Source organism: Haemaphysalis longicornis, unplaced genomic scaffold (genome assembly GCF_048455015.1).
Source record: "Haemaphysalis longicornis isolate Haplotype H1 unplaced genomic scaffold, Haemaphysalis longicornis Haplotype H1 scaffold_5, whole genome shotgun sequence".
NCBI lineage: Eukaryota > Metazoa > Arthropoda > Arachnida > Ixodida > Ixodidae > Haemaphysalis > Haemaphysalis longicornis.
The window spans coordinates 208,991,577-209,004,285 of record NW_027526385.1 but is presented as its reverse complement, the minus strand read 5'-3'; the positions used below and the strand labels follow the sequence as shown (position 1 = coordinate 209,004,285).

General features: G+C 51.4%; 1 protein-coding gene across 1 annotated transcript; it reads left to right on the top strand.

Annotated features, from left to right (window-relative positions):
* Positions 1 to 8,942: 8,942 nt before the first annotated feature.
* LOC144138931 (uncharacterized) lies at positions 8,943 to 10,519 on the top strand. Its single transcript, XM_077671447.1, has one exon. It carries the CDS (start codon positions 9,141 to 9,143, stop codon positions 10,035 to 10,037), a length of 897 nt encoding a protein of 298 aa, XP_077527573.1. The 5' UTR covers positions 8,943 to 9,140; the 3' UTR covers positions 10,038 to 10,519.
* Positions 10,520 to 12,709: the final 2,190 nt, after the last annotated feature.

The following is a 12,709-nucleotide window of genomic DNA, read 5'->3' as shown; positions in this document are numbered from 1 at the left end:
AGGTCGGAGAGAAAACGATGACGTCGTCGAGGTAACACAAGCGGGTGGTCCATTTAAGGCCGTGAAGGAGAGCGTCCATCATTCTTTCGAACGTGGCAATCACGTTACATAGCCCGAAAGGCATTACCCTAAATTGGAAGAGACCATCCGTTGTAATAAAGGCGGTTTTTTCTAGGTCCATTTCATCCACAGCATTTTACCAATAACCGGAACGTAGGTCGATGGAAGAAAAATAGTTTGCTCCGTGGAGGCAATCAAAGGTGTTGTCAATTCGGGGAAGATAGTACACGTCCTTTTTCGTTATGTGGTTCAGGTGACGGTAATCGACGCAAAATCACCACGTGTTGTCCTTCTTTTTAACCAGTAATTCCGGTGACGACCATGGGCTGGAAGAGGGCTCGATGATGTCCTTAGCAAACATTTTGTCGACTTCCTCTTGTATAATGCGACGTTCAGTTGCGGATACGCGGTATGGCATGCGGTGGATCGGGCGGGCGTCACCCGTGTGAATACGGTGCTTGACCATACTTGTCTGGCCGAAAGGGCGAGTGCCAAAGTAAAAAATGTCGCTGTAAGAGAGCAGGAGGCGATAAAGGGCTGCAGTATTCCTGTGTTAGAGATAGGGTGAAATCATTTTTCTGAAGGCATTTTTCGGTGAAGGGGAGGTACAGGAACCGGCAGCGGATGCAGGCGAGGCAGAAGGTAGGGTCAAGAGGTCGCACTGATCCAATGGGTGAGCCGTTGCGATGGTCATGCCACCAGGAATAACTTGCGGAGAAGCACCAAAATTAAGAAAAGGAAGAGTACTGAGGTTGCAAACGCGCACAACGGTGTGCGGGAAGGCCACGTCTCGGCTGAGTATAGCGTCAGTTTGTGGGGCAAGGAAGTAGTCACCGTCTGGAACAGGATGCGATTTTGAAAGCAGGACATTAGTAGCAGCTTGCGGGGTGAGACAAATGAACTCCGTCGAATGTAAGCCACATTGCACTTCCTCGGGCACACTTTGGGGCAAGGTAGATCAAAGCTGATGGAACCTTTCAAACAGTCGATAAGCGCAGAATGTTCCGAAAGAAAATCAAGGCCCAGATTGAGGTCATGGGGGCAGTGGGGCAAAACAGTAAACATAGCGGGGACTGGGGGATCGGCGATGGTGACGCGGGTGGTACACATACCGACAACGGTAGGGGAAGTTCCATCAGCAACACGAACAACACGGGATGGGGCAGGAGTGAGCACTTTCTTGAGTCGGCTGCGAAGGTTTGCACTTATCACAGATATGTTCGCGCCCGTGTAAATTAGCGCTTGGACAGGAACTCTATCAACAAGGACATCAAGAAGATTGCAAGGTGCAGGTAAAGTGGGCCGAGGATTTTCGGTCGGGGTCATCGATGCAGCGTCACCTCTGAGAGCTGCACGATCTAGTTTTCCGGGAAGAGGCGGCCAGGGCGGGACGGTGGCGTCGCACGGTGAGCTTCGGGAGACAGGGACTGGCGACGATGAGGTGAGGACGAACGGCTAAGTCTGGGGAACGAAGAAGGAGCGTCGGTGCTGTTGGTGTAACGATCGGGTGAAAATCGTCGGGGAGCATATTAAGGTCGCCTGGAATACGAAGTACGGACAGCATCGTAAGGGTGATTGCGCTAGTAGCGGGAGACGTGTCCGATACGATGGCAACAAAAGCAAATCGGACGGTCGTTAGGCGTCCGCCAGGCAGCGGGATTGCGGAAACGACGAGGTGCGGTATGATAGATGGGTGCGGAGCTTTGCAGTACCGGGTAGACGTCCAGGCGATTCATGGCGCAAACCGGGTGAAGGCCCAAGTTGTCAAGTTCTTGATGGACGACAGCTTGAGTAACAGAAATGGATGGGCTGTCACCGCTTGGTGTTGTGAGCGGGGCTGGCGAGATGGCCTCAATTTCTCGACGAATTATTCGGGTGAGTGTCTCAGGTGGAGCGAGTGGGGGAACGTCGCGTGGGCGAAGCAGCACATCGTCGCAGGACGAAGTAGCAGCCGTATTCGGAAGGCGGACTACGTTTTTGGCAATACGGCGGCTTTTGGCTTGCTCCAAGCGTCGGCACTCTGCAATGATGTCATCCACGTTGGAGCTGTTCTTGAAAACTAGTAAATTGAAAGCGCCGTCCGCAATGCCTTTTAAGATGTGCCCAACCTTTTCTTCCTCAGTAATTGCCCGGTCAACCTTGACACACAGAGCAAGTACATCGTGAATATATGCGCTGTACGATTCGGTTGAACTCTGGACACGAGACGCGAGGTCGTTCTTGGCGGCAAACTGATGGTGAGGAGCGTTTCCAAACGCTGCCCGTAGCTTCTCCGTGAATACGTTCCAGCTGGTCAATGTCTCTTCGTTGGTGTCGTACCATGTCAGTGCTGTGCCTTTCAAGCAACACACAGCATTGCCCAACATCACTGTGGGATCCCACCTCTAGAGTCAGCTGACCCGCTCGAACATACGGATCCACTCATCAGCGTCGACTCCATCGTTGCCGGTAAACTTTCCAGGTTCTCGAGGGTGAGACACGATGATGGGGGAATGGCAGCAGCGGGAGCAGGGTCGGTGCTGTTAGGCATCCTGAATGGCGGAATTTGACGACCGCTGCGGAGTTCCGTGGTAAATTGGAAAAGCCCGCGCCCTCACCAAAATGTTACGAGGGAGAAACACGCAAATGCAGTGTATTGACAAAAATTACAATGCTCAGCAATGCCAGCGAGAGAGTACAGAGACCGGTAGCTGTAAGCCCTTCGTCCTCTTCTAAAGTTCCGCCTAAACTGCACATAGCCGCAGCTGCCCTCATCGTCTTCTTCCAACTGTTCCGTGACAATATGTTTTCCAAGTTTCGCGCATGAAGCAGGTACAGGCAAATGGAGGGTAATTTTTACAGAACACTTGCGATAAACTGCACTAACAATAAAGGCCTTGTCAGTTTACTTATGGTTACGCAGGCCAAGAACTAACTAATGTCGATCAGTTTATATATCTCGGTGTCCCTTTCACACGAGCCCTGGAATGAAGCAAACACATTGAATTTATTTGAGGGTTCTCCGGAAGCTTGCCTACTTTAAACGCGCTCTCAACAAATTAAGTGCACCTTGTAAAATATGTGGTTACAAAACCATGATTCGTCCTGTATTTGAGTGGCTGCAGTTGTATGGTAGCCTTACCCTAAATGTGGTATTGCTCAGATTTAATCTGTTCAAGAGAGGCAGTCAGGTTTATATACCGTCCCTACGATCGCAAAATTTCCACGACGTTTCACGCAGACCAACTGTCACTTCGACCCTTATCTCACTGGCGCGAGTGTGACAGGACTGATTTGATGCCCAAATAGAAAACCGACAGACACGCAGCAGCATTTGCACTTCCAAAGTAGGCCTGTCGAACGCTGCAAGAGAGCTATATTTTACAGTCAAGCCCACCGTTTTTAGGAGAATTCGCACGAACCAAGCCGACTTTGACTTTCGAGAACTTTATGCACCCTTCTGAATAAAAAATACGCGGATCAATTTACTGACGATGCTATTGGGCGAGCGAACCAATTAAACCGTAACAATATCTTTAAAAAAAGCCCCTACTGTTGACCCACAGACAAACTTAGTTTGAACCCACTTAGCCTGTGCTCCAAGAGTGTTAACCATACTAAAAAAATATCGAAATATCCTAATTCAAAGTGAATGCCTAAAAAGCAATCATCATCCGAGTTCGTTCGTTCGGCTAGCTGCTTGCTAAACACCGCAGGTATAAACGCCGCTCTGCCTTAGGTCTGCTTCACTGCTTTCCTGTCTCAAGCGGTAGAGTTGCTCGTCCATCCCGTCCTCTGCTGCTCCCAGTTACACCGTGGGCTCAGTTTCGGTCGACGTCTCCGCTACGCACCCAAAGATGCAACGATAAAGGGCGTCGGAAAACAGCGCTCCACCGCCCTCGGCATGGGTGATCACAGGCCACCAAGGCGACCCTCCTTCCTTTTCCTGTCTTCGTGGTGAAGACGTCGAGGATTGCCTGGGCAAGTATTTTCGCGTCAGCCAATTTAATGGGTCGGATGATGCTTTTAGCTGCGCAATGTTTCGTTCCACTTAGACCTGGTAACAAAGACATGGTACTTCAACAACGAGGTTACCGTCGAGAATGGGACCAATTTTACTGAGTGTTTAAGCCAAAGTTTTAGCACCCCGTCAGCTCGCGCTGATGGCGCCAAAAAATCTGCGTTCTCCCGTTCAACGTCCCGACGAAACACATGCGGCTTACATAGAGGACTTACTCGCCCTCCACCGCTGGGTGTACCAAAGTATTCCAGAAGCCGAGAAGAGGGGCACATCTTGAAGGGCATTGCTTCATTTGCATTTAACCCCCTCGGCATCAAGAATCACCTGACAGTCAGCGACGTGCGGGTGACATGCCAACACCTCCATCAGTTGAAGTCTCTTCGCCGTCAGCGAGAGCCGGTTCGTCTGGATGTGGACCAGATTTGCGGACTCTGATGCACGCAATCATTAGTGAAGAGCTATGCAACCGTAACTCATCGTGTCTTGAAAGTGATCACTGCCACTATGGCCCATCTCTGCTACCGGATCTAATCAAGGAAGACCTGACATCCATGACGGCGTCTGCACCGGCAAATTCGACTTTTCCCGCCCCTCACGTGACGACTTACGCAGAGGCCACTTCGAAACACCCCTTTTTTGTTGAATCGCCTCCGCTTTCGAGATATCCTGGACATTTGACGGTCATTACCTCCTCTAGGGATGCATGCCCAGACGTACTACGCAAACGTACTACCACTTGTTCCCTCGGGACCGCCCAGTGTTTTTACTACTGTGAAGTTCGGGGCCACATTTCCAGCTTTCGCCGAAGACGCCAGCAGGATGAACACCGAAAGTACGCTCCTGATGAGCGGGTTATCGCCTGATTTCATTATTCGCTGGTAGAAGCACATATGTCCCCCTATTCGCCGTTCTTCCCCGCCTCGTGATTCTCCTAAGTTTTCTCAGAGTGATACTCCAACGCAACACAGACGACCTTCCCTATACCACCACTCTCTGTCCCCTCTTCGTCCTGCCTCACTTCCCAATAACCACCCTTCGGAAAACTAGCGCCTGCAGTTTTTGAAGGGGACACTGCACTGTTCCGAGGCACCAGAACTCATGAACTTCTGAGGAACCTAATAGAGGAAGTGGAAGGTTTGTGTGTTGAAGCTATTCCTGAAACAGTGGCCAGTGTGTTAGTTATTATTGTACAGTGCACTTCTGAGGAAGGTGAGAACTGCTTAGGCCGGGCCATCCTTGCGTGGGGCAAATGGTGATGCGATTCGGACGCCTGGATATTGTACAGTGCGGGTTACCATAGATGGGTTCCTACATTATATTCAGTGTGCAGTGCTGTCTCTGTGTTCTCATGAAATTATTTGGTGCTAAGAATTTTTTGTCAGCGCCGTCTGTGGTAATCTTCTGGCGCCAGCCTGCGATTTACCTCACCGAGACAGGATTGGCCTTGGCATCACATGGATTTGTACTGCAGTTGGTCTCTGCCAAAGATTGTGTCTTTTGTCCCTGCCAAGAAACGGTGTTTTCCGTAACGTGTGTCAGTACCGCCAATGGAGATTTTTTTGCTATACTAGTTGGAACTTCGCTAACAAAGGAGTCACAATACCGCACTGAGTCCTTCGATTTTCACAGGGATAAGCTTCTAACATTGCCTCTGCGCCGATTCTGCTTCCCAAAAGGCACTAAGTTTGCTTCTATTCTAAACGGGGGCGTTGGCCGTGTTGCGCTTTGCTCTACAGCATCACTCCAGCGTGCCTGTGGGTAAGCGATTACGTTTTCGAGCGTTACATCCAGCATCAACATTGAGCTAAGCGAGGAAGATAACTACTTGCCCATTTTAAAAAGCACTTGGAGTTGTTTGAGAGCCATTTTCTTACTCTTGGACGAACATCAGCAGTGACTAATTTGCATAGAAACAGATGGTTCTGGTATCGTCCGCCGTCCTTCCTATCGCGGATCATCCGCAGAACAAAAAATATTTCAGAAAATGTGAGCAACATGCTTCAGCAGGACATTTTTCTCCCTTCGGACAGATTCTGGTCTTCGCCGGTTGTCCTGGTCCGGAAAAAGATGGCTCAGTGCGCTTATCGTGGACTACCGTGCTCTTAACGAAATACTCCAGAAAGACCTCTATCCTATGCCCCTAATTGAACACGGTCTCGACACGTTACACTGCACAGAATACTTCTCGAGTCCGGAACTTTAGTCAGAATCTTGGAAAATCCCAATGGCCGAAGCCGTTAAAGTTACACCATCTTCCCATGTGGGAACCCTGAGGGGATGCGAAGCCGTGAAAGTCGTCGACGTTAGGAAGCGGCTTCGCTTTCTCGCAGAGTAGGTTCAGCCGCTCAAAGTTGGTGTGTCGAAGCGGCTTCTCGTTCTCGAAGCGAGGAATCCGCTGTTATACGCTGGCTTATCGAGGCGTTGTCACGTTGACGAACGCCATATGGATCAGCTACTCGCCACTGGCATTTCAAAGCGGCTTCTCGTTCTCGAAGCGAGGAATCCGCTGCTCGGCACTGCCCTTTACGTTGGGCGTCGCGAGCTCTCCTCGGTGCAGTCTTTTCTTCGGAGGGGCTCGCGGTTCTGACAGTGTGCTGCCTTGCGATGGTTGAAGGTGTGCCAGCAATTTCGCTGACGGAATCGTTGCCGTCCATTTATAGTCAACGGAAGGCGCTGTAGCGAAAAAGCAACTGAGCGGAGTGCGGACCCGGTTTATTTGCAGTGCAGGGGGAGAGGTTAGGAGGGGGATGGCGCGTGCGGGTGACTGAACAGCTGTTGCGTAGATGGGAGAGGAGGAGCAGCGGGCGTAGCGCGCGGGTGGTGTGAAGAGTTTGAGCAGCGCGCGCTAGTGTAAAAAAGGTGGGAAGAGAAGGAGCGCAGAGAGTGGTGTTATGGCAGGTGGTATTGAGGGGAGGAGAGGTGCGGACGCCGGACGCCGACGGACGACACAGGGTCGACTAAGAGATGCTTTGCATCTAAAACAGCCTTCGCCACCCCAGACAGCGTGTACGAGTTCAACGTGATGCCGTTAGTACTTTGCAACGCTCCGGACACCGTGGAGGGCATGATCGATAGTGTACTTCGCGGCTTGAAGCGGAATACTTGCCCATGTTACCTAGATGATGTCATCATTTGTTGTCGAATTTCGTTGAACACCTTCAACGTGTGGTTGAAGTCCTCACTTTTCTTTGTTTACTGGTGAACGCCAAGAAATGTTGCTATGCCAGTAACCTAATCAAAGTCTTCGGCACCGTTGCACGCAAGAAAAGGATGTGCCCCGATCTAGGGAAGAACAATGCGGTCCTCTACTTTTTCCGGCCTCTTCGTCAGAAAGAGCTACGAAGTTTCCTCAACTCGGTTTCCTATTTCCATTGCTTCATCTGATGTTTTGGAGCAGTAGCCTCACCCCTTCACAAATTACTCACATCCGAAACTCCATTCGTCTGCACAAAAGACTGTAAAAAACTTTTCGAAACCCTGAAACAATTACCTTCTGGACCAGTGCTCAGCTATTTGCATGAGTTGGCACTCACTAGTATTCACGCCGATTCCAGTGGACATGGTCTTGGTGCTGTCCTTCTTCAGCGTACGGATTCCTTGTCGGAGCGAGCCGCACTTTGACTCCCTCTGTGAAGAACTACGCCAGAAGTGAGAAAGTGTGCCTAGCCGATGTTTGGGCAGTGCAAAATTTTGTCCTTATTTGTATGGCCGCCATTTCTCAGGGGTAACAAACCATTACTCTTTCTGTTGGTTATTCTCCCTCAGATACCTATCGGAGTGCCTTGGCTGCTGGGTACTCCGTGTACTGGTCCATGACTTCACTGCGACTTACAAGCCAGAGAGAAAGCACAATGATGCCGAAGCTCATTCCCGTTACCCACAGCCGACCGCCCACTACTCACAGCCATCGTCCCAAAGTAACTCATCGCCTTCTCTAACTTCGCTGGCGTTGCCCATGGCGACTTTGCAAACCGCCCGTCAATACATCATACGAAACCTTCTTTCTCTCCAACCAGCCGACCAGTACTGCGAAGACGACTACTGGACCTTCTCGACGGTTCAACATTACCACCTAACAGCTGAACACGCCGCAAAGTAACAAAAGTTCGCCTTTTAAAAGGTGGAGCCCTTTTCGGTCACAGTTAGCACCCTCCCGGAGACCGATGGGTTCCAGTCGTCACTCGCTGTCTTCGGGCCCACATCTTAGAAGTTTTCAACGATGGCGCCACAGCCGGCCATCTTGTTTCTACATGACCTACGACCATATCAAAAGCAGATTCTTTTGGCGAGGCCTTTCCTTGTGCGTCGCTATATATGTTGCGTCCTGACCTTCAGGACAGCGTCGTAAACGGTCGACCTCAGCCGCTACCGGTCTGCTACAGCCTCTGCCTTGTCTTTCTGCCCAATTCGAAGTTGTGGGCATTGATTTGTATGGACCTTTGATTTTCACTTCGACTGGCCGTCGATGCATTAGGACCGGTGTCGATCCCTTGACGCTGTATGCAGAAACTGCACCTCTAAGTACCGGCTGCGCTTCTGAGGTCGCAGATTTATTCCTGCAAGCAATCTTCTTACCGCATGTGCCATCTCATACGCTTTCAAGTGATTTTGGCGAAAACGTTCTCTCTGCAGTCCTTGAAGAAGTTCTCCATGCTGCTTATACTGCCCTCAAAGCCACGTGAAGGCAGACACGTGAAGGCAGACGTGAAGGCAGATTCCACAGACAAATGGGCTAACAGAACAGTTCCAACGTACTCTTTCAGATATGATTTCTCTATATCAACCCCGACAACAGTAACTGGAATGCCATATTACCAATTTTTGTCGTGTTATCTGTTATCTCTGTTGCGGCTGCGCACCAGGGTGCGCGGGCCGTGGTGACGTCACTGGCTGGATTGTATAAAACGCGGCTGTGAAATAAACACGGGGCTTTTTCTTGTTTGCGGCTACATCGGAGTGGCGTCAGTCTTTTGCTCGCATTACCGCTCCCAAAGGAGCGGACTCGACATGGTGTCAGAAGTGGGATGAGCCTCCTCTCCCTCGGTGGCATTGCGGCATTCACCCTGCACTCGTTCGTACGATGACAGACCAGAAAGCGGCAGCCAGCCCACCAGCGGCCGCCCTGCCACCGCCTGCGCCGTTCAACTTCGACAGGACTTCCGAGTGGCCAGAATGGATTACGTCCTTCGACGACTACCGCTACGCATCGGGGCTCAACGACAGAACGGAGGAAGCCCAGGTGAGGACGCTGTTGTACACCATGGGCAGGCAGGCCAGGAAAAGTTTTGAAACGTTCGGCCTGACGGAGAAAGAGTCCCGAAGCTACGAGGTGGTGAAGACAAAGTTTGACGCTCATTTCGTGGCCGCCAAGAACATAGTCTACGAAAGCGCTAATTTTCATCGCCGGAAGCAAGAGCCCGGAGAAAGCGTGGACAAGTTTGTGACAGCCCTGCATGAGCTAGCCGACCGCTGCGAATTTGCAGAATTCCGGGAGCGCATGATCAGGGACAGATTTGTCGTAGGCCTCCGAGACGCACAGCTGTCAGAAGCTCTCCAGATGGATACCACTCTTACGCTAGCGACCGCTCTAGCGAAGGCCAGACTCAAGGAAACAGTCCACCGACAGCAACTGGAACTTCGGGCCGACAGCAACGAGGCAACGACTGGAGAACTGGGCACCATTCAACGGACACCGAGCGAGCCGTTTATCAACCGGGAGGGGCGCACCACCGAACAGCAACGACAGTCGCTGCAGCCATGGTCACGAGAAAACCGCCGACTACCAGGGTGCCGGTTCTGTGGACGTGAGAATCATGCGAGAACCCGGTGCCCCGCACGGTTATCACGGTGCCACCTTTGTGGAACCAAAGGACATTTCGCCGTGGTCTGCCAGAAGTCCAAGGAAAACAACCAGGTGGGCGTGTCTGTGCTAGAAGGCGAAGGACAATTTTTTTCTCGGGACACTCGGCAGCTGTAATGCCAGATACGCGGAAGTGTGTATTAACAATGTACGCGTATGTGCAAAAATTGATTCGGGAGCCGAGGTCACTGTCGTTCCGCCCGATTTCCCCGGTGTTCCGCCTCGCATAGACAAATCACAAGCTGTGTTGAGAAGCGCCGCAGATGAGCGCCTTGATGTTAAGGGTTCCTTTCCTGCTGAGATAGTTTGGAAAGGCAAAACCGTGCGACAAACAGTGTACGTTGTTGAGTCACAGCAGTGTGTTTTGCTAGGGCTCCCAGCAATTGAAGCCCTCGGTGTGGTCAAATTTGTTGATGCTGTTGATGATAAACAGTACGAGTACTTGTATCCGCAGCTCTTTCGTGGCCTGGGCACGATGCCCGGCGAATACACCATTCGCATGAAGGAGGGCGCGGTTCCCTTCGCAATTTTTACACCTCGACGAATACCCATTCCGTTAAAGGACCCTATCAAACTAGAGTTGGACAAAATGGTCGAAAGTGAGGTCATTCGGAAGGTTGACGGTCCGACTAAATGGTGTGCAGGAATAGTGCCAGTAGTAAAACCATCCGGGGAAGTGCGAATATGCGTGGACCTAACCCAGCTGAACAAGAGCGTCCTACGTGAACAGTTTGTGTTGCCAACTATAGACGACGCCCTTGGGCAATTGGCGGGGGCCATGTACTTTTCGAAATTGGATGCCAATTCCGGGTTCCACCAGGTTAAGTTGGCAAAAGAAAGCCAGGAGCTGACAACTTTTATCACTCCGTTCGGTAAGTACTGCTTCCAGCGACTGCCGTTCGGTATCAGCTCGGCTCCGGAATACTTCCAAAAGCAAATGGCTGAAATCTTGGAGGGCCTCCCAGGGGTGGTGAACCTAATGGATGACATTTTGGTTTACGGATCAACGGAACAGGAACACGACGAACGGCTGCACGCAGTACTCGAAAGGCTCGTAAAAGCTGGCGTGACACTTAATCGGGCAAAGTGTTCTTTTTGTGTCACACGGGTAGCGTTTTTAGGATACGTGGTCGATTCTTCAGGAATCAGGCCAGATCCCAAAAAAGTTCACGCCATAAACGAGATGGCTACGCCAAAAAGTGTTTCGGATGTACGCAGGTTTTTGGGCATGATAAACTATCTGGCAAGGTTTGTGAGCAATCTTGCTGACGTATCAGCACCGCTCCGCAGTCTGCTCTTGAAAGACAGAGAGTGGCATTGGGGCCCGCCTCAGCAAAGAGCATTCGAGGCTCTAAAAGCATTGATCACCTCGGCGCAATGCGTCGCGAAATTCGACCCCAAGCTGCGCACCATTGTGTCGGCCGACGCATCGTCGGTAGGTCTCGGCTGTGTGCTGATGCAAGTGCAGCCGGACGGCGAAAGGCGGCCCGTTGCGTATCACTCTCGGTCATTAACACCAACGGAGCAACGATACGCGCAAATAGAAAAGGAAGCGCTGGCGCTGACGTGGGTGGCAGAAAGGCTCGAGTGTTTTTTGATAGGGCTGGAATTTCAATTTGAGACAGACCACAAACCGCTTGTATCGCTGCTGGGGCAGTCGCCGATTGATGTGCTGCCCCCCAGAATACAAAGGTTCCGATTAAGGCTCTTGCGATTTTGCTTTTCGGTATCTTATGTCCCAGGAAAGCAGATTGGTACCGCCGACGCTCTTTCCCGGGCACCGTGCAAGGAAGCTGGTTTAGCGATTGGAGAGCTAGGTTGCAGCGAAGTGTCGAGCCACGTAGAAGGCTGTATTGGCGAACTCAAATTTTCAGCACACTGGGACAAAATGAAGAGGGCGCAAGAAAAAGATGAGACTTGCAAACAACTTCGCTGGTATTGTAGGGCAGGCTGGCCCCGTTGCACAAAAGTAAGCAGTTGGCTGAGTTCTTACTGGTCGCCAAGAGCAAACCTCACGATATGTGGCGGTGTTCTTCTACATGGGTCTCGTTTGGTGGTGCCTCGGAGTCTAAGGAGCGAAGTTCTCCGTTCATTGCATGAGGGACACCAGGGCATTGTGAAATGTCGCGAAAGGGCTCGGGAATCGGTGTGGTGGCCAGGTCTCAGCGCCGAGCTGGCAGCTTTGGTTAATAGTTGTCAGGACTGCGCGACGCTGCGCGTTCAAAAAGCCGAACCGATGATGCAATCAGGGTCTCCCAGCTTGCCTTGGCTAAAGCTAGGAGCTGATCTTTCCCACTTGCGCGGAAGAGACTACCTTGTGGTCGTAGACTATTTTTCTCGTTATCCGGAGCTCGCCCTATTATCTTCCACAAGCTCTTCGGCGGTCATTGTACAAATGAAGAGCGTATTTGCCAGGCACGGGATCCCAGAAATTGTTGTGACTGACAACGGTCCTCAGTTTGCGTCTGCAGAATTTGCTGCGTTTGCGGCCAGTTACGGCTTCCATCACGTCACATCCAGCCCCAGGTATCCGCAATCAAACGGGGCAGCCGAGCGTACGGTACAAACTGTAAAACGGCTCTTGGAAAAATTGGTTGACCCGTACCTAGCCCTCCTGGCGTATAGAGACTCCCCTGGGCCGTTGGGCACAAGTCCAGCCCAGCTACTGATGGGCAGGCGCTTACGCTCTACGCTCACGGTGCATCCGAAAAAACTTGTACCATCAAAGGCTCGGGGTTTCAGGAGCCTTCAAAGCAGAGACGAGGCAGTTCGGAACAAGCAAAGGATCG